Genomic DNA, 22864 nt, shown 5'->3' with positions numbered 1-22864 from the left:
CTGTGCTGTTTGAAAGCCAGACAGCTGTTTGAAAGACAGCAGTTTGGCTGATAAGAGTAGGAACTTCAGAGCTGGAAAACTGAAGTTACAAATCATCCTCAAGCACCAGAATCACAGAGTCATTTAGGTTGGAAAAGACCTTTAAGATCATGAAGTCCAACTGTTAACCTCACACAGCCAAATCCAACATTAAACCATGTCTCTCAGTACTCCATCTATACATCTCTTAAATACATCCAGGGATGGTGACTCAGCCACTTCTCTGGGCAGCCTGTCCCAACAGTAGTAACTTCAAGACCAATGAGCAGTTAAATGCTTCCCATTTAGAACCTGTTCAGCACTACCAATCTTTAGCAAGAGAAGGCTCTATTCACTGCAAAAAAGCAGAAAATAAAAATTAAAGAAGAGTGTTTCTGCAAAGTTTCAAGAAAACTCAAATTATTTTATTCACAAAAGCAGAATTCAATAAAAATATAGATATCCTAACCAGTTTTACAGACCATGTTCATTTCTTCTCTCCTTCACTGACAGGCAAAGCATCATGAAAAAAAAATAGTAACAAGCATTTACATCACAAACCATTATTAACACAGATTCATGTATATGAGCAAATGCTTTTGCATATAATTATAAATAACAAAAAATTACAGCTTTAACGAAACATTCCAAGAAAAACAGCTCTCTTGTGTTTTCATTTCTGTTGTTCTTACCATTTTTCAGTGGTAGAGAGTATGTGCTGTCGTCACTGGCATTTAACAAATAGTTTTTGGTTTAACTCAAATTTAGCATGAGCTCACTGCACTCCTTGAAGTGTTTTGAGTTCCAAACCCCTTTATAGAGCAAATTAGGATGTTTGTGCTAGATAACTCAAATGATGCAAAAAGAAAACTGTCTGCATTGCTCAGTAGCATCAGGAAGCTTTTGTTTGCTTGTTCCTACATAAGAAGCATGTCACAAAAATAACTGAAGATATCCTTGTTGTTGTTCAAACCAAACTTCTCTTAGCTCAGTGTTCTGGCATGAAAGTGAAGCCCTTTTTTCCTCTTTCGAAGACATAAATTCTTCCTAGAAATCATTAATGAGTTTTGTGAAGTTTATACAAGTCTGGCTTTCAGGGACCATGCTGGAAGACAACTGAGATTAAAGAACAAGGTCAATCCTTTCTGGTTTGTTGGTTTTTTGTTTGGTTTTTTGTTTTTTTGTTTTTTTTTTTTTAAGTCCAGCTAGTAGGACTTCATGCACCCCTGTGAAAATTCTTACCAAGATACACAGACCAAGTGTTAATTTTATGTTTTTATTCCACTTTTATGCCTTTTAACTTTGGAGAGATGAAGAATTTGCGACCACTTCCATCATAAAGATAAACCTTGACAATTGTTTTAAAAACAATTACAAAAATTATTTGAAAATTAAAACCGAACAGAAAATGCTGTCATTTTCAAAAAGCAAGTACTGAAATAGGACAAAACATTGAAGTACAGAAACTGGCTTTAAGGAAGGGTTGTCTTGCACAGAAAACAACTCAAATCCCATGATTTTAACTGCCATAATTCTGATGATCAAAATCGACAAAGAGATTTCAGGTTACTTGCATCTAAAGTGCTTCCTGCCTCTGCCTATCTAAATTCTGAGAGCATCACAACTGGGAGAGAGTTTGCTCTTTCAAAAAAATAGAAAACCCATTTTCTTGCTACATAATACCTATGAGAGATCATTTACACCACCTAATTCCTCAGGACATGACTAACTGTACCTGTATTATTTCTCACACCTTTATCTCCTGTTCCTTACAATATCCAGGAATAGGTTTGAAAAGTGGGGACTTGTGCTTCACTCTGAACCAGCTGACAGTCAGAACTGAGCACACTCCTTGCCAAGGGAGAGCCCAACCCTCTTCTTACAGCAGTCTGGATACCAAAGGTGGTCCAAGCTGCTGCAGCACGGATTTTCAGCTGACTACCTGCAGAATGCAATCTTGGGTAAAATCCCACTGATGTGGGTGTGTCAGGATTTCATACCTAATGTACAGAATATACAAAACAAGATCACCAAGTACTACTGAAGGAATAAAGAGTAATAAGGAGTAAAGAGTAATAAAGAGAAATACAGAGAATTGTCAGCAAACTCAAATTTTTTACTGACATTTTCTGCCCCTGTGTGATTCTTGCAATTAAATTACTACACCTACATGCACCTCACATTTCCCCCCAGCCTACCCACTCCATAGAGCTTGCACTCCTGGGAACAGACAAGAACAGTGCACACTCTCTCCTCTGACAAAAGCAGGAAGTGTGCGTTACCAGTCATGATTGCTTGGCATGACTCCAACACAGTCTTCAAAATATGAATTTTTAATAGAAAATTTAAATTTAATTTTACAAAATATAGATACAACACTACCCAATGTAGCAAAATAATGGAATTGAAAAATAATCTCAAAATATTTAAAGCATTAGGTTCTAAAATAAATAATGCTATCTAAGAGAAGTCTTCAGGTTTTGCAATTAGAAAGAGGCAGTTTCATTATTACTGATCTCTTTTTCAACCTCTTTACAAGTTCCATAATTTAGGTAGAAAAATATACAAGAAAATAATTTTGAGATAAAGAATTGTCTGGGTATGTAACATTTGACATAAATAAAAAGCCTAAAGCAAAACCAAAAAGAAAACCAATTGTTTTATTTCTGTACACCGAGACTACAAATAGTATTTTAACACTTTATTACTCAAATTAAGAAATTATACATTTTTATATGGTTACTAGCAAACATCTTAAAATTACTCCATTTCCCCACATTTAAAAGGATATTGCTGTTTACTGCTTATTAAATATGAAATCCAACAGCTTACAGTAACAGCAAAATACTTTTTTGCATAAGAGATGAATACAAATCTGATTGTAAATTTTGATGATTTAAAATATAAAACTAAACTTCAGAGGGATGCACTTATGAGTCTTACAGTTTGAACTGTAACTCCTTTTTTAAAATCAACTGCAGTTTGCATATGAATACCCAACAATGTGCCTACTACTAGAGGATCAGTTCCTTCTACATGAAAGCAAATTTTCCCCCAGATATTAAATTATATTAAGCAGCCTGTTCCCACCTATTTTTCTTAGCAGAAATACTGCAGGCAGATGGATATGTAACCTGTGTAGTCACAAAATATTAATGAATATGACAAGTGTCTATGACACAGTTATGGTACCTAAGATGGAAAGAAATCACAGGGAAAAGGAATGTGAACACCACAGGCTTCAAATATAAAAGATAAAGCCTGGTAACTTTGGTTCAAATAATTTTAATAGTTGTTACATGTGTATTTTTTTCAGAGTGATGATTTCTATGTTCTGTGTATGCAACAGGAGTCTGATACATCAAAAAAAATGTCTGTACAGGCACAGAAGACAAACAGAATAGAGAAAACATGGATAGTCACATCCATTAACGACACCGGGTAAGTGATCATGACGCAACCAAAGGCTGAACTTAAAATAATGCAATTTCTCCAAGGTATTTCAGAAAGCACAAATGGGAATATTATAAATATTTTATCTCAGTGCTTGCCATCTTGAGGGAAGGTAGTATAGAACAAAATCAGTTCTGCAACAACTATGATTTGTAAACAGTTCTACAATGTAAGTAAAGATGTCAGGTTATAGGTAATGAGCATTTTCATCCTCTCAGTTCTGGGACATCTGCAAACATCTGCTCCACTTCCATCTAAAAGATTAATTACAGGATGTTAGCCCTGTCTCATCCCAATGTGCTGCATGGTACACAACTTTATTGCCAGTTTGCGAAAATATTTATGTTTGAACAGCACAAAGCCAAAGCTTCATCTTTGGTTAATTTCACTGAGATGTCACTGTTCTTTAAATGTGCTCTTTCTTCGCATAAACACAGAAAACAGCCACACTGCACACAGGCATTCATTGTTTTGACTCATAAAGCAGTGTCAATGTAATATTAATTAATGAAATCTAACTAAGAAATTGTGTTTAAAAATTACACCTATTTGAGGGCTTTCGATAAGACACAAGAACTGCAGAAATCTAGACAGAATTCCCTTAAAACTGCTTGGGTATGGGTGCTGCTTATAGAGTAGGCACTGGTTAGTTCCTCTGCAGATCATCCAAAGAAGCATCAGTTCAACTCAGCTTAATTCAAATCCAGCAGCACATTCAATGGCATAAAGGAGTTTGCTTCGCATAAGATTTTCGTCATAAAACTCAGGAAGCTTCAGCAAGTTCATGCAGGTACTGGCAGTAGGCAGCCTGTCTAAATCAGATCCTCCATTGTGAATGCAAAATGCAGGATATAACTCCTGAAAAATGCAACAGAAAAAGGAAAACATATTAAAAAATACGTACAAGCCAAAACCCAGCTCCTAACAGCTGGCACCTATTTCTAGGAAATAAACCATCAAATCAAAACCTGTCACAAGGACATAATAAAATGTTATTTCCTTTTATTCCTGGTGGCCCCCCAAACACTCCTGAGTTGTGTAGTGCCACCCTCTACCTTGTCCCCACCGAACGTCATAATTTACAAAACACAAAGCAATTTATTTGGTTCTAAGGAAAAAACAATAATGGGTTAATGTTCACAGGCCCTATTCTGCAAATTTAAAATGCTCTTTAAAAACAGTGACACACAAAATAGGAAAAGTAATACACCAGCATACAAGAATTTTTTTTCCTCTACTTGGGAGAAGCAACTGGGATTCTCAGCTTCAGACTCCTCTTACAAAACCTCCCAAATGCCCTCTTTATTCTGTAGGAACTGGGGCAAAAGATGGGTTCCAGCTGTACTCAAGGTTTCTGACAGCAAAATACACACTAGCAGTAATAGAGGTAAAAAGATGTTCTGGTTTGTATGAATGACATACACTATTTGTCATTGTATAATGATACCAATTCTTCTGATAATTATACTTTCTGGTTTTTAATTTCCAGGCAGAGAAGATACTGTTTCTATATATACAAAAATCCTAACAAAGGCAATTTTGCTCAAGCTAATGAAGTAATGTGTTAAGCCAGTTACATTTCTCAGAGTTCAAAAGTATTCCAGTTTTATAGACAAACTGTACACAAGCCTTTACTTGTCATGTTGTAGTAATCATCTGACAACAAAGAGGATGAATGAGTGACCACAACTAAGAATAAACTGATAAAGTTATACTACTAAATCAGTTTCTTTGTGACACAAAAAAAAAATCCCAAACAAAGAAACAGGGATCAAATATATGCCTTTAGTGTTCTCCTTCTAGAGCTTTAACTTCTCAGTATACCCCAGATATACAAAATAAATTCTTGATGAGTATCAAGCCATTAATTTCCTTCTACTCACAGCAATATACAGGCTTTTCTTTGATAAAATCAGTTGTCTGGTGCAATGCTAAAAGCATTTCCTTTCCTAAGGGGATTTCTGTCTAAACTGATCTTTCAATAAGCCTATAATTTATGAATTTCCAGCCCAACAGTAAAAATTACTTCAGTGGAACTATTCATGTATAAGATTAAGCAAGTATTTACACCACCATGGTCTAGAACTCTGAATCAAGAGCTACTTTATATTCTCCAAATAAAGATCTAACTTTACTAAAAACAATTATATTCACTGTTTCTTCACAAAGTGATTATAAAGTCACTCAGATGCAACTGGGATGATATTGATGTGCACAGTGAATCTGTAATGATATAAATCTGTCAAACCCTGATTATTCTTCTGATGTGATAACTATTGATCCGAAGAACAGCCTTTTCAAACATGGTATATAATACAGAATTGTTTTAATAATGTCAATTTTTTTTTCTTCTGAGAAAAAAATATATTGAATATTTGTTACCTCTAAAACACTGCTTTTGCTGGCAAGAAAGTGTTCATTTTATCAGATGCTTGCCTGAGGTAAAACAGTTCTGATTTTAGAAACTGGAAAAAAATCCCAGCTCCAAAGCCAAAAGGTCAATGAGATTCTAAGCTAAATTATTGTTCAAATGGAGGCCTTAAAAGTATTTCATGGCTAAAATGCAGCTTTTTTAGTGTTCCTTTCAAAATGCTAATTGAATTCCCCTACTTTAGCTTTAAAAATGGAAAAATGAAGTTCTAAATTGAAATGTCATGCCAAGGGCACCATTTGTTGCATAATTAAATACTGTACAGCGGGAAACTGCAATAGTTTGGAAGTGAAAAGTATCATCAATTTATTATGTGACCTGATTGGAACTTAACAATTTTCAACCACATTTTAATGATTTTTTTTTTGTCCGTAACAATCACATTTATTAAACTTATTAAACTTTAATTAGCTTTAGTAAAAGTTATTCTGAGTCCAAATCTAGCAGTAGAAGTTTAAAATTCTCAAATAAGATACACAAGGCTGTGCTATCTAAAGGCTGTGAATGTCAAGACATTTTTTTATCTTAAAATAAGATGCACTAACTTTAGGAAAATATGAAGGTTCCACATTTTTGTATATATATATATATATATGTGTGTGTGTGTGTGTGTGTGTGTGTGTGTATACACATATATATACTTGTGTATATATATATCTATCATACAGAAGATTTCAGAATGAGAACCAGAAATTATGTTGCCCTCAGAAAGATATAGTACACATATTAAAACTGTAAATAAATTTTTAAGATAGCTTGTGTTAGTGTCTACCATCAACATAAATAAATTCAGAGAGTCATTTAACCAGTAAGGTTCAGCACTCTGGCAGCTTCACACTCTTCACCTTCAAAGCTCTGAACAACACCCTGTCAGGGGTCACCACATAACACTGTTGACCAGTTACCCAGTTCTTTTTCTGGAAAACATTTCCTGGCAAACCAGGTTAGTAAATCCATGTCAATGAGATTCTACTGCAAGCACCATGCAAGTACTGACCTAACTCCTGCTCAGTGCTGCCCAGCAGAGCAGCAGTAATGCCTTTTCACCCTGCTTTCTGTTGACAAGACTGTTGCCTGTGGCTGAGCACACAAGTCTGTTCTGCAGTGAATTCGTTTTTTAACTTACTGCTGTCATTCTGAAAATCTGATGACTATTTGACTTCCATTTTTTCCTAGCCAAGTATGTTAGCAGTCAGGATGTGGTCTATCTCCCAAGCAGACACACAAACTTCAGCTTTCCACGTTTGCCTTTTCTAATGTGTCACTATCAGCCTTAGTATTTTTAGACTTTTGACTCACTTCCTCCATCTCTTCAAATGTCACACTGGCTATTGCAAAACTGGGCAACTACAGATGCATTCCCTCCCCTCCCCTTGAAGTTAAAAAGGATGATAACAAACAGAAAGTTCTGTTTGCTTTGTTTCCACAGCTGTTCTCCAATCCTCCCTTCATTACATGACTGATGTGCACTGTTCCATCTTGGTCTCATCCCATGGTTTTCTAATTGTTCTTCCCACTGTCCTACAAAATCTTGTTTGTTGCTTTAGGACTCAGCAGTGACATTCAACTGAGCTTAGAGAAGTTCAACAGAAATGTTTGCAGGCTTTTAAATAAACACAGATCTATCAATTAATATCCTAGATAGTATTCATGTGATTTAACATCCATTTCTGTTGTCTCCATATCCAAATGTAATTACCCCAGACACTCTTTACTCTTAAAGGTTGGTATACCAGTTAATACTGGGGGTCTGAGACAGGATTAATTTCATCCTGAAGGAAGACACATGAACAGGTAAATTGCCAAATGAAAGTGCCAGTTCCTCTTCTAGGTGCCTATAAAAGGAGTGTAGCTGAGCTATAGGTACTGAAGAAGAAGGATACACTACCTACCCACATGCTAACAGCACCACACAGCACTTGCTTCAGCAGCTGAGGGAATTTCACAGAGGGTTAAGACTGCACAGAGAGTTAAGAGAACAATTGCTCCAAAGGAGCTGTAAATGCTATTGTGCTGCAAAGGCAGCACTGCATACACCTATCAGCTTCCAAAGAAAGGGGAAAATAAATAAAAGGATTGATGAGGGAAGAGAATGTGAAGTTACAGCATAAGGGGATAGATGGAAGTCAAAGGAAAAAACATATACTTCACTGCAGAATAACTCTTCCACTTCACAATTGCTCTGCAGCCTTAAAAACTAAAAGCTGCTGAAGGTACTGGGAGTATTCTTTCTGCACTCCTAGCAACTGATCCACATACTACTGACAAGCCACATATGCTTTGATGTATTTTAAATCATTCAAGAGTTAGAGATCTGTGTCTGAGACCACTGTGATTCCAATACTGAAGAGTCTTGTTTATTTCCAGAAGAAACCTGTACTTACAAAAAGAGTAAACTGTCAAGAGCTTGAAAGTTCTAGAATGAATTTTATTTAATTCAGTAAGAGAAAACTAGTGTTAAGGACTAAAAATATCTAAATTATGTGTGTGTAAGAGGAATTTGTGGGGGTTTGTTTTCCATATTTCTACTTCCAACATCTTTATGTGTCACCCTCAAGACACATCAAAAGAAAGGGTCCAATTCCTAAAGAAGAAATTCTTCTAGTATTTGCCTTTCAAGTATTTTAAATGCTGATAAAAAAGCCAAACAAAACCACAGACAGACAGACACAAAAAAAACCAAAACCCCACAACACCAGAATGAAATCCCACAGTATTATTTAAGAATAAAATTGCAGAATTCCAGGTATGTTGTTTCCACCCTCAGATTATTATGTATATCTGAATTTCTTGTTCCTTTATAAAAAGTTAGTATCTGTCCCTGAAATATTTCTATAGTGAGAAAATGTTCATTCAACACCACCTGCTTTACAAAACAGCTAATAAACCTTCAGGGCTTACATAATACCTGAATTCATTTCTTATGGGTTCATCTACCTATTTTATCTAGAAATGTAGGAAATCAGTTACTATCCACTGCTAATTAAATATTGTATACTGTACCACAGTGGCTTATAATGTGAACATTTACAAAGTATATGTTCTCATTTTTGCTTAGCAACAAATCCTTACTTGATGGAAACTGCATTATGGGATGCCTTAAATTGTTCCACATAAGCCCACCATTTTATTTACTGTACTAAATAGTACAAGAGTAAACATGCTGAGCACTGTGCTAAAGGTGATGGTATTGCTATGAAGCACTTTTAAAATTTATTTTCTTACAGAATAGCACTTAATCTTTCCACATTTTATAGGAAATTAAGTTCATGGCCAATTCCTAGCCAGAATTTTGCAGCCCAGCTGCAACTCACAGGTAGAATATCCCAAGAACTCAGTTTCAAAATGCCTTCAACTTGCCTCAAGCTTGCTTTAGTTTTAAAAGCACCAGACAAAATGTTTTCTTCATACTTAGGGCTGCACCACAAATATCAATCTAAAGATAGCAGGGAAGAATTTAGATATGGAGGGTGAGCTGTGACCCTACAAGTATCTCAATGGTAATTAGAAGGAAACACAGTATGTCTCCTGCTTCAAATGGTTCATTTAAGAGGTCCAAATTTAATAGCTGCTTTTATATCCTAAATCCTCTTTTTCCTGATTTTGAAGACATTATGCTTAACACAACCTGTTCCTTGAAACTGGTAGCAACACTGCTTCTGCATACTAAAATGACACAGCAGTGAAGAGCATGACAAAGAGTAAATGACCTAACCAATGTGCTTGAGGCTTATCAATTTTTGCAGTTAAAACAGCAATCAACAGAACATTTCATTAGACCATTTCAAACTATAGTCATGATACATGCAAATACTGAAGCCATTTTAGAAGTCACAGACATTCTTCTCAAATTGTAAATTCCTACAGACAAGAAAAGCTGGGATCACAAATTGAAATATTTTACAAAAACTTGTTAGGAAGTCAGGGAGACTTAATACCTTAAACCCCAGAAGAGGTGGTCGAGAGCAGCTTGTTACAAATTTGAGTAGTTTGCGTTTCTCTTCATCAGTGAAGCTTTCCACAACTCTCCAGAATATTTTAATTACAGGATGGTCTGCTGTGTAGCCACCTGTAATGAGATTTAAACAGTTTATAGGTAGACTAGTTTTATGAAAGAAATTCTTCAAGAAACCTAACAAAATCTTGCCTGGAGAACATTTATAACCAGGTTACATTGCTGACTTCAAGTATCTACAGATCTCTTTGATCACTGCATTGCTTACCTATGGCTACTATCCCTCAGTTTATTAATTTCAGTTTTCTTCACTGAATTCTATACATTTGTTTAAAATTAATTTTATTTAGCTTAGCATTTCCCTACTAACTTTGGATTACTGCCTTTTACTCTAAGCATCTGCAAAATCTGCAAAACTTGGAATGTTATTTAATGAATCAGGTTACACTGAGGTAAGCTCAGATGTGAACCAATGATATAATAGCTATTTTTTTATTACATTAGTGATACATGCATGAAAAAATTATGTAAGATACCTTACATTTCTCATAAGGAAAAAATCTGATCTCTCTCCTCCGGCTGAGAAATGGCAAATAATCTGAATACAGTGGTAAAATCAACTATCCCAAAGTCATTTGCAGACTTCTTTTCGGAGCAGCCCAACACAACTATTGACTGACATCCACTTAGAAAGTCCATTACAGGTCCTCTAATTATCTGGCAATAAACTTGTATTCATAGAATTACAGAAACCAAGAATGCCAGGTTGGATCATCTGGTCCAATGTTTCCAGGCAGGAACACAGCTTAGATGAAATGGCCCAGCACCTTGTCAAGCTGAGTCTTAAAAATGTTCAGTGTTGGGGAATCCACCATTTCCCTGGGGAGATTATTCCAATGTTCAACTGTTCTCAATAGTGAAAAATTTTGTTTTGATGTCCAATCAGGATCTCCCCTGGAGTAACTTGCACCCATTACCCCATTTCTTTTCCACGTGACTCTTTGTAAAAAGAGAGTCTCCATCTTCTTGGTAGCCACCAAGTACTGGGACAAGCATCCAAATAAAACAAACTGCATACCTGTATGTCCTGGCATTTATAAAACTATGTTGTAATTTTCCCCAATCTTCTGAAATTCAGGCCTATGTACAGAGTTTGATTAACTACAAAGTTAATGACAATGACCCTACAACTCTTTTTTAAAAACTAGGATAAAAATCAAATTAGTTTCTTCCCAAGTCTGTCATGCAATTTTTAATTTAAATAAAACTTGTTTACCTGAATAGTTTGTGAAAGATTTCAGATCATCCAAACTAATAGGAACCTGGGCACCAGAAATCAGAACCTAGCAGCGAAGGAAATTTAGATAGTTACAATACAAGCAAAAAACAGCATTTATTTTTGTTTAAAGCAACCGTTTTCTGCAGTTTTAAGCAGAAATACCTGTATCTCCTGTTGATCAAACATCCGAAGCCATTCCAGATTGACCACGTTGGCCAGTCCCTGGCGGAAAGCGAGGCAGTGCTGTCGGATCTGCTTGTTTAACCTGTAGTCTGCCACCAGATGGATGTATGCAATGCGGTTGGCACTGGTTACAGGGATGTCTTTTCCTCCTGGCTTCAGCTCAACCACCTATAAACAATAATTGGCATCATCTTGGTAAACGTTAGTTCTGTGTTCTGGAACTGTAGAATTGAACTGCAAAACATTCTAGGAAGTGATGTGTAGATTTCAAGTTTACTGGAATATACTGAAGAAAATTAATCTTAAAATAAGACAGAAGATTCTGACCACTAATAAAAGTAGGACCTTTTTCTGTTTACCCATGAGAGCACATTCTATGAAACTCAGTTTTTAGGCCTAGACCTCCAACTCCTAATGCAGCTGAACATGGCCCTGTGGTTTATTACTAGAAAGCAGATTCAGGAAAAATCACAGTTCTTTAGTAGAAGACAGTGTGTAATACTAAATTCACTATTGTAAGTCAGACACTGATGAAATTGAGGTGAAAATCTCCCCCTTGGCAAGTTCATCTCCAGCTTCACTTGGTGCTAGAGAGTGCCCTGGAAGAGAGAAAAACCTGTATAAACCAGAGCTCACAAAGAGAACTCTTCTTCCAGTTGGATTAAAAAAGCTGTGCTTGACTGGACAGGCTCTTCTCTGTTGGGTGATTGTGAATTCTCCAAGATCACATTACAGAAAAGCAATGTCCCCTGCTTGATAATTAACATCCTGATACAAACCTAATTATCGAATTATTAGCATTCATCATTCCTACTGCTGAGAAGTGAAGTTACACACGAGCAGTACTTTCAAGAAAAAGAAAAAACATACAACTCTAAACTTTGGTTTTTCTACCAAGAAGTTTAACTTCTGTCCTTCATGTACACCAAGATGCCCTGGAATGCAAAGAATCTTTCTTTAATGAAAAACAAACCACAAGAAACCCTAAATAAAGGCAGTGTAATTGCATTAAGATATCAACCAGGATGAATGGTAGTTGCTATTAAAACATTAAAGACCTTTACATATTCTACTTGCTATTACATGATGTTAATTTACTTAAGTAGCAGCCCAACCAGAAGAGATTATTAGAGTACTAATAGAGTGATTTTTAAAATTAAAAAAATAAAAAAATAAATAAAAAATAAAAAGCTGATAGGTACAGTCACCTTCTCATTCCTTTTTTCTACACTCAGGAAATTTTAATTTATTTTTTCTAAACAATCACTTATTTCAGTTTCTGGCAACAATCACATCTTTGCAGCACAGAGGATTAAGACCATTAATAGCTTATTTTGTGACATGCTACCTAATAATGTGATCTATTCCAGTACTAAGCAGAATGAGAAGTGGTAAGATTAAAAATTCACAGTGCATCTGAGCATTTAAGTGTTTACTTGATTCATAGCTTTTCAGGGCCAAAAGAGAACATTCAGATCTGTGAAATCTGACCTTCCTGATCACACAGCTCAGAGAATTCTGTCTAGAGTTTCCTGTATTTAAATCAATAAATCCAGAGACAAGTTAGAGCACATTTTTTAGAAAGACAAGCAATTCTGGTGTAAAAACTCCATGTGATGGAAAATTTACCAGTTTCCTTGATAAGGCAGGACAGCCTAAATTACAACAGGAGTGAAAAATACATCTTACTTCCCACTTTAATCCCTCAGCTACGAGCTTCTTGATTTTGTTATACCAACAGTATAAAAACCTCATCAATACACCACCATCCCTGTGTGTAGGTAGTACTGATTAGAATTAAGTAAAATCAAGTGTCAGTTTAGCTAATTCATGTCTGCACACTTTAGCTTGTTCCCAACTGAGTGAGTCTCCTTCAGCATGAACTGTGGGCTCACAAAGCAGGAGAGCTTTCTCTGGGAGCAGCATCTCTGGCATCTGATGCTGCTCATCAGTCCAGGAGGCACAGGCCAGCACCTGGTGTCACTCTCCATCCCAAGTGAGGGTATTTTTCCTGATAGTGTCCACAAAGTGTATTAGAAGAAGTATGGAACATGTCCCATACCACAGTGGAAACATTTGATGAGAAGGGGCCCTGGACTGCTAAGCTTTTCTCCACTGCTACTCCAAACACCACCAGAGTTTAGAAATCTACAGTGCTTCATACCACTGCAGTAATTTTACTGTAATAGTTTTAACATCACTGGAAAGTTACTTGATAATTGCATTAATATAATTTCCACTTCAAGTTCAATGGGTGAAATTTGCTCACTGTTCTTATTTCAGTATTGTCCTATTGCTTAACCAGTTCTTGCCTTCCTCTTCAGTTATATCCATGATGTATTACTTATGGGCAGCAGCTTAATTAATCTTCCCAGAGTCTTTTTCACTGAACTGAAATAAGTCAAGTTCCTTTAATTTCCTCCTATCAAATAGCCTTTTACAAAGCCTAATGAGATCAGAAAGCTTTCTCTTAGTTATTAAATTCCTATGCTCTTTAATATTACAGAATCAGAGCTACCATTGATGTTCCACAGGAACAGATGATTGTTGAGACCTCAACTCTACTAAAACACCCGGGGAGGTGGCTGAGGCCTCACCCCAGGAGATATTCAAGGTGAGGTTTGATGAGGCTCTGAGCAACCTGATCTAGTCCAGGATGCTCCTGCTTACTGCAGGTGGGCTGGACTAGATGGCCTTCAGAGGTCCCTTCCAACCCAAATTATTCTATGAATCTATGATTCCATAATAATTTATCTGCCCACTTAAAATCTTCTCTGTTTGTCTTCCAGAACTGAATAATTATCTGTTCTTCTGTCACAACTTCACAAAATACAGTTCCTCTCTTTGAGGCAGAGACACATTGAAATTGGCCATATTAAAGCATATTTGTATCACCTAACTCATCATTCTCTTAAGAATACAGACACCAACAATAAACTAATAGTTATCATTCCCTTTGCATACAATAATTTCTGTGAGCTCAGTATGAGCCACATCTGAGCTCAAAAAGATGCCTGAACTGGAACTACTGGCAGGTGTTCTAGGAAACTGCTGCATTTTAACCTCCATTCCAGCACTAGGTGAAGTACAATGTGTGCCTTCCTTGCAGGCCTGAAAACAGAGATCAGGATACAGATTAATTCATGTTTATGATTGCATTATAATGGTCATGTCTCAACAGGGGTCTAAGAATAATAAGAAAGCAACATTCTTTGTCTAATACACACTAGTCTCTCTCCATGTAATGTTCTTCCTGAAAATTGGAGGAAAAAAGCATTGTACTCTTTTTGAACACTATTTTCAGAAAATAGGATAAAAATAGTTTTAAAAAATCATTTTTTTTAAGATTTTTAACTAGTGAACCCTTATTTCTGATCCGGCAACATTTCCATAGGTCCCCTTCCTTCCCTGAACCCTGTAATGCCACAAGTAAAACTACAGCATTCAGTTAGCCAAGTTCCCAGGGGTTTTCCTGTCATCTAATTATCTATTTCCAGAGTTTGTCAATGTGAGATTAATTCTACCATTGGTCTGTCCAAGTACCATTTTGAAACCAAGGGGCTAATCTAGCAGGAATAACAAATATATTATGTCATAAAAGCTAAGAAGGACATAAACCAGAAGACAAAATGGTAACTCCTGGGCATGGCAGTAAAACTATACTAAATGTGGATACACTTCTTACACAAGTTACTACATCTTAAAAGATCTACCAGCTTGCATTTTTATTTTATCCATCCAATTTTCACCACTAGAGGGTGCAAGATCATAACACAGGTTACAAAAAACGTGCAGACTTGTGTCTTCACCGTATTTTCTGTTTTGTAGGTTTAAGTTAAAAAAAAACCACCAAACACAACACTTAGCCTCATTAATTATCAGTCACTTTTGTTAAAAGCAATCAAATCATATATATTATTTAGATAAGTATTCAGATCATTCACACAATACCATAGTTAGCTGAATTTGATTCCCTACTTGCAAAGTACGTCTTCAAAATAAACAGAAAATATTAAAATGGGATAAAAGTCACATATTAAAACTATGCAACAAAAGGTGCTTTGCATATTTTAGAAATGTGGAGAGGAGCATTGCATTAGGCATCTGGCTGAGAGATGAATACACCTGGAACTATGATAGCTGCACACACCTCTTCAGCACTTCCACTTTTGTTGGCTATAAATTCAATCACATGTTTCTGCAAGTACATTCTAAAAAAGCTGCTCAACTTACATTTATAGTCTTATCTAAGAAAACCATCACAGCTTGAAAAGAAAAAAAAAAAAATAAGTAAATCTCTCTTTTATGTATGGCTGCAGTTCAAGTAAATGGTTCAGGCTATCATTTTGAGTTATTGTACCTATTTTGAGTATTAGAATAGCACTGAAATAAACACACACCAAAAACAAAACAGAGAAACTCTTAGTAAGGGGACACTGGCCAAGCAGAATTGAAGGGACTTATCTTCTGGCTTACTAACAACAATCTGTCACACTGAATTGCTTTGTAATGTGATCACAAACAATAGCAACTCTCTGTTGACAAACTTAATGGTAGCTGCTGCTCACACAGATTTGACAGTGGCAGCTGCTTCGCAGGAGAATGGAAAAAAGGGGAATACTTTGAGAGTAAAGTGGGAAATACTTTATAAAGAATAAGGGACCTGTCACCTTATCACTTTTACTCACATAGCCCATGATGGTTTTCCCAATTCTGAACATTAGATAAAGGTTTCCTTTCTTCCTCTGTCATCTGCTTTCCAGATGTTCAGGAAGGAGTTCCAGGTAGCAGATTGCATCTGAATGCCTAAGAATGCAGGTGCTGTAACTGTTATAAATCTGCCTGAGAAGGATCAGTCTCAACTTACAATATTTTGCTCTGAAAAACTTCCAGTAAGCCACTGTATCCTAGTAAAGAATTTGCCAAAACGTAAACTTTCAGGATTATTTTTAATGCTTCAAAATTTTCTCTCAAGGAAATTTAAATGAAAAAGAATTTCCCTTAGTGAGGTAACATATTTTCAGTAACAGAAATGGTATTCACATCTACTTTAAAAAAACAAGGAACATTTTCTGACCTCAACTATATAGATTTCATAAAAACTCTTGTATATTAAAGTGCTGTCCTGTGGATTTGTGTTTCTAACCTTTATTTATGTGGTCTTCTGATCATATTTAACTGTTCTGATCCATTTAGTCTCAAGAATCAATGTTTGAAATAACTCTCTGAAGTAGAGAATCTAACAATTTTGAAAAAAATTCTTAATTGAATCTTCCTCTCTTTTCTTAAGCAACCACAAAATTCTATTCCCTCACTTTAAAAAAAAACAGACAGAAATTGGACTGAAAAGAAGAGGTATTTTCTTGAATTTATTAACCTCACACTTATTAGAAGCAGTTTATAACCATTTTATCACAATCTAATCTTCAAGAAAAAATTAAAAAGAAAATTAATATAAACAGCTACTTGAAGATACCTGTAACTAGGTTGACATTCTTTTCAGACTTTATTTTACCATTTTATGCAGCAGATCCAATGGCTGAAATCTAGGCTGGTATCACTACATCAGACAGTTCTATATCAAAAGCTAAAGCTATTTGGGATTGGAAGATAAGGTTGATGGCATAGCTCCCCTAATTAGCAGGTCTAATGTGCAAATTATTAAGTACCTTTTTGAACTTCTGGTGAATGCACTTTGTCAGTAGTTTAATGGGACCTAAAAGCACATTACAGGATTGGAATCAATATGCTGGTAAAAGAATTTTTACCTTCTACTGACAGGCAATACAGCCCCTTCTGAATGTGTCTTTCATTGCAGATAATGCTTTTGTGCCACGGTTGCTGGATGGACACTGTCATGAGGACAGCTATTTACAGTGATAGATTTATGATGCATTTATTGGGCACTAATTTATTAGACCCTAAAGTGGTTGTTTAGCTGAAAACTAGAGATAATGTACATTCAACACAAGAAGTGCAAATTAAGCTCTTTTCCCAAAGTGAATTAGCCTTACCTTGACACAATTAGTTAGTATGCAATGGTTACACAAGTCAAATAGAAGACAAAATATGTCTAACCATATGATGTTTATTACAATAATGAAATGAAGTATAAAAAGTAACTTCTTGCATTAGAACACAAAAGACTGTGACCAGAACCAATTAGTTCTGTTCAACTACATTAATATGTGGTCTCATTAAAAGATGGTGAATACTTCATGGATACAGTGTTCTATATTCAAGTATAAACATATCAAAACAGCATCAGAATATTTAATTAAAATTTCATTTAGTTACTCAGAAACTCCATGTTATGTTTAATCTCCCTTTTAAAGTTATGCTGAACAATTAAAAATCAAAAGTCTTGATCATATAAGCAATTAACTCTTAGAAAATTTTAACAAATAGGCTTCTTGGCAAGAATGCAATTTTACAAGTTTTTGTTGCAGTAGGTAGAGCTGGCAAGATCTCTTACTTGGATCTCCTTGTATATTATTTCTGAGCAATATCTCTTTTTCTCTGACCTTCAACCTTACTCACTGAGGTATGTTCTAACTTGTGTGGCTAATTTTTGAGGCAATATAGAGTAAAAGTATGGAAACCACAAGCTCTCCAGAAAACCTTAGCTACTCTTCATTTTTTAATTACGAGACTAAACTGGATTTGTATTAGCTGTGATCAACCAAGCTGTTAATTTAGTTCTGGTTAAATTAATTGATTTTTAATACAAACAATAGACCTCTCTCTCTTCCCCAAAAATCCTGGGTTATACTGGAAACTGACATCTTGTGTGTTTTGAAATATAGGAACCAAATGCATGGCTAGAATAGAACTCAGTTCAGGAACAGTCCCTTACAGGACATGCTGCAACAGAGGAGGTGCTGTATTCTTGTAGGTGCTCTAAAAATCTGCTTTCTCATACATCTGCATCACATGCTTTTATTTCAGGTTTTTGAGTGTTTTTCTCAAGACTGTGCAGGTCACAAGTTTTCGCACAGGGAGTGCAACACATGGCCTGTGTTTAATATGAAACATCACTTACACAGGCAGTTGCTGACTATTCCCTTCTCCATGATTCAGGAACTCCAAATCTGCAGATACTATTTTAAAACTGTGATGCAGTCCAGGTCTTAGGATCTTTCAAAATCACAGAATCATACAGGCTGGAAAGGACCTCTGAGATCATCAAGTTCAACCCTTAATCCACTGCCACTGTGGTTACCAGACCATGGCACTGAGTGCCACATTCAGTCTCTTTTTAAAAACCTCCAGGGACAGAGAATCCACCACCTCCCTGGGCAGCCCATTCCACTGCCTGATCACCCTCTCTGGAAAATGACAAGAAATGGATGACAGCAGAGTCAAGATAAAGGCAGAGCCTGGTGTGGTTGAAGCAGAAGGTTTGGACACTGACCTTGCTATGATTTAAGCATCAGGAGAGAACTCAAGCCAACAATGTCCAGGCCCAGCTGCTGAACCACAGGGCACTGCTGCTTCTGGGAGACCCACAGAGTCCCAGGCAGACCCAGGAGCACTGCTCAGCCCCTTTTATTGTCTGTTTCTTCCACAAGAAACAAGGCTGAATCAAGATGCTGTTGCATGTCCCATTGTGGTGAGGTCTACTTTTTTGAGCCAACTCTTAATTAAACACCGTAACCAGTGTAAGTAGACCACAAATAATACACAATTTTAAGTCCTCATAAATGAAAGAGGAAGCATGACAAAAGACTTTAACTCAGGAGGTTAACTGTACTTGCACATACAGGCACTTTTCAAGCTGTAGTGACATTTATTTTCTGCTATGAGTGTAAGTGTTCTTCAGTACTAACAAAAGATAAGCCCCCCCCAATAAATTATATAGTATAACTGTGTTAAAAACTAATACTCATGGACCTAACTGGCCCTAAATATTTGCTTTTTAGTAGCACCAAGCACCCTCTGACTTGCCTGATGTCTCAGCCCCTTAAGAAGAAAGAAAATAAAAAGGTGTTTTAAAAAAATAAGAGTTTAACCTTCTAACTTTAGGTACTGTACTTCGAAAATCACAGCTAAAGGAGACAACACATTTTAGCTTACAGATCATCTAACTTGTGCAATTATTTGAAGTGCAATCAAAGAAACAGCATTAAGTATTTTAAGAAATTATCTAAGGTAATAGAACTTTTCATGTATGACTGTTAGAATATAATCACTACAGCTTACTACTTAAAAGACCAGACCACCTTTAAGTCACCATCAAAAATTATTTCTGAAGTAAAACAGTAGCTACTGTGTACTACAAATACCAAGTCAGAATCCCTATTACACCTCACACACCACCTTTAACATTTGTTTTCTATTGCTTTTAAATTAAAAAATTAATTAGTAGGTGTAGCAATGATTCATCAGTCATACATGAAACAAAACCAAAACAAAGCAAATGCCATTCTTACCTGTGCTTCCCCAAGGTCATTATTTACCACAGTGAAGTTTAGTCCAAGTTCTTCCACATCCCCTTCATAGCTCTTGAGAAAAAGCAAATTTTTATACATTTCTGGATCTAATGATGCTAAATGATGAATGTCAACATCAGCACTTGTCCCCAGTAATTTTGAGAGGAAAAAACTAGCAAATGGAAGTTCCACCAGCATATTTTCATAAAGAGCCTGAAAAACAAAGCAATTAAATGCACATTAAGATTTTAATGTTGTACATGCAGGAATTCTGAGGTCCAGTTTCTGTTTCTCAACTTTGTTTGGTAATTCCTCCTTAATTTGGCGCCTGAATAGGATCTCCCGATATAGCAACAACTTAGATACTCCATGAATTTAAAAATATTCATTCGAAGTTTGAGATTTGAATATTCTTGTGAAATACCAACCTCTCAAATTATACAAATCAACTATGTAGTGATACAAAATGTAAGGTCACTGCTTATCTGTCATGAATCTTCTTGTCCAAAGCATGACAGCAAACAGGAAGTATATTAAACGTGTAGATCAGCAAGAAAAGTGAAGTTTGCTAAAGGGCAATCTTCCAAAAACGTTAGCATCTCTACCTCCATTAGTCACATGTCACAAACATTATTTGCCTATTCTTATCAATTGCTACATGTAAAACAGTCTGCTCCTTTAAAATAATTACAGTACATTTTAAACAAATCTAAGTAACTACTTCTCTTGCATATTATGCAGATTCCTTGGTGAATATTTTTGGTGAATTCTACTGCTTAATGACATCATCAAACCATCTTAATTTTCAAACTGGGAGCTTCCCAGTTATGACTGTCTCTCAGGTCTGATTCTTCCTGTGTCTGACACTGCAACACCAGTCAAAAGAGTACAGCCCCACAAATGACCCTGACCCAAACATGCAGCACTCATGAAACATGTGGTTTTACTGTAAACTGAGTTTCCTTGAGAATTTTCAGAAATGCACCAACTCCAGCAATACCACACTGTTACCTATATACTGCAGTGTAATGCAAGGCAACTGAAAAGAATATATTATAGTAAATTATAAAATTTAATAGCTTATTTTTCATACAGCAGTAATAATTTCTTGTTGACTGGGGGGAAAAAGCACTTATGGTAGCTCTCAAAAGAAGGAGAGATGTAAACTTCAGAGCTAGAAAGAGTAAGTATGACATCATTTAGAGAAAGCCTACATGAATAAAGGAAAAATTCAAGACTGTGGCCTTTAAAAAAAAAATTCCTGAGACACGGTGTCTGTACATAATCCTTCCTGATGCCCAGTTTGTTTTGCCACACAGGTACCTCCAACTGTTACAAGCAAATATTTACAGTATCATTAAATATCACTAAAGGGCTGATCAGAAAAGGCATCATCAAAAAATCACCTTGTTCTCTATTTACTTTTCAAGGATGTTTTGGGATTATTTAATTCCTCCACGGTGTGCTGCAAACTTAGAAAAGTAAGCACAATGGGGGGGGGGGGAGAAAAGTAAAAGAAAAAAAAAAATAAAGAAATGTAGCTGTAATCACTGAACGATAGTCCAACAAAGATGTTAAGAAAAATATACACAATTCCTTAAACTTCTGAAAGAACATTTCTATGAGGTGAGTTAGACCTTGCAGAAAGAATTGAGAATAACGAGTTCAAAGCCAAAGGGTGCATTATATTTAGAGCTATATGATTTATTCAAGGTGTAGAAGTCGAAATCCTCATTTGTATAGTTGACTTTAAAAGCAAACTAGAGGGATAAATCATTAATTTGCAATGTATAAGGTCAGTGTTTGCTGTTCCTGCATTAGTAACAATAAAGCCATTGTAATTCCTTAAATATATCAAAGCTACCCGAATTTAAAATGGAATTCCATCTGTGACTCATAAAATGTAAATGTAGAGGTGTAATTTTTTACAGAAGGCAGGTTTAAGCCTTTAGAGCATTTAATATACAAGGACTAATAAATGATAGCACTAAAAACTATGATCACATCAGCTAAATGGATTATAAATTAAATTTCCATAATGTATGCAACTAAAATACAAATGTAGACATAAATCAAGGTATTTTCTAAACACAGGTTAATTACACAAATTCAAAACTTGTCTATTTTTTATGCAAAATAATCCACTTAGCATTTTTCAAACTGGTCTTAAGACTTAGCCACTTGCAACACTTGATCCTAGAAGCCTATCAATAATTCCTTGTCAGGAAAAAACAGCAATAGGTATATTGAAGAAACTTGTATGTTATTTTTCAAGTGTCTGTCTTTTATGAGTGTTTATTGCTAGAAATTGTGCCAAAATGATTTGAAATAGAAAGGATTAATTATAGTAGAAGCTTTTTAATATAAGTGAGTGCAGCTGCAATGCAATTAATGCAAATTGTGACGCTATCAGGAAAATAAATGTGAACAACATCACTGGCTATTTCTGTTTGCTGCCAAATAACTTCAGTAATTTACTACATTAAGAATCAATAAAAAAATAATGTATTTCAAATGCATCGCTATTAATCTTCAGGTAGTTCCAAAGTGAACATTTATAACTTCATCTAAAAACTATATAAAGCATTTTTAAAGAAACTAAATTGTGCAACTTGAGAGTAACTTTAATTACTACTTCTTCTCTTAGCTAAGTAATTACAATATTAAAAACAGAGTATTTTTGGAAACAAGACAAAAAGTAGTGTTTTAATTAGCTTGAAAGTCAAGCTATCCTAATCAAGTGGAATAAAAAAATGGACTAAAACTCTGCTAAATAAAATCATTATAAACTGAATTTTTGTTTCATTTGTCAGAGATGCTGAGAAATGCTGTGTACAACTGAATACGACTAAACTGAAACTTTACTTTTCAGCTTCCATCTAACCTCCCTGTTTCTCAGTCAGCATAAACTGACCAAACAACCTGCTGCCACCAAAAGATAGGATTCCACCCATTCCTGTCAGAGCAATGAAACAAATGAACTTGCTGATTGAACCAGGAAACAAACCCAAGTAGCTATGTAGTAAAGGTTATGTGAGTGTTACAACTTGCTGAATCAAGTACAAAAAATGTAATTACTTGTGTTGTGCTTTGTTTGTGGTATTTGGTTTTGG

The 22864-nt window shown here is 35.6% G+C and overlaps 1 protein-coding gene across 2 annotated transcripts in view; it reads right to left on the bottom strand.

Annotated features, from left to right (window-relative positions):
• Positions 1-421: 421 nt before the first annotated feature.
• Positions 422-22864, bottom strand: part of UBE3C (ubiquitin protein ligase E3C) — a 75545-nt gene continuing 53102 nt past the window's right edge. For both annotated transcript variants that reach the window (XM_071734747.1, XM_071734748.1), the window contains exons 19-23: positions 19752-19964; positions 11299-11487; positions 11134-11200; positions 9841-9971; positions 422-4329 (exon numbers count right to left, since the gene is read on the bottom strand). In XM_071734747.1, the coding sequence (XP_071590848.1) occupies positions 4159-4329; positions 9841-9971; positions 11134-11200; positions 11299-11487; positions 19752-19964 (771 nt within the window). In that variant the 3' untranslated portion in view covers positions 422-4158. The remainder of the gene's footprint in view (positions 4330-9840; positions 9972-11133; positions 11201-11298; positions 11488-19751; positions 19965-22864) is intronic.

Source organism: Heliangelus exortis, chromosome 2 (assembly GCF_036169615.1).
Source record: "Heliangelus exortis chromosome 2, bHelExo1.hap1, whole genome shotgun sequence".
In the NCBI taxonomy this organism is placed as follows: Eukaryota; Metazoa; Chordata; class Aves; order Apodiformes; family Trochilidae; genus Heliangelus; species Heliangelus exortis.
This window is presented reverse-complemented; position numbering and strand designations above follow the sequence as displayed.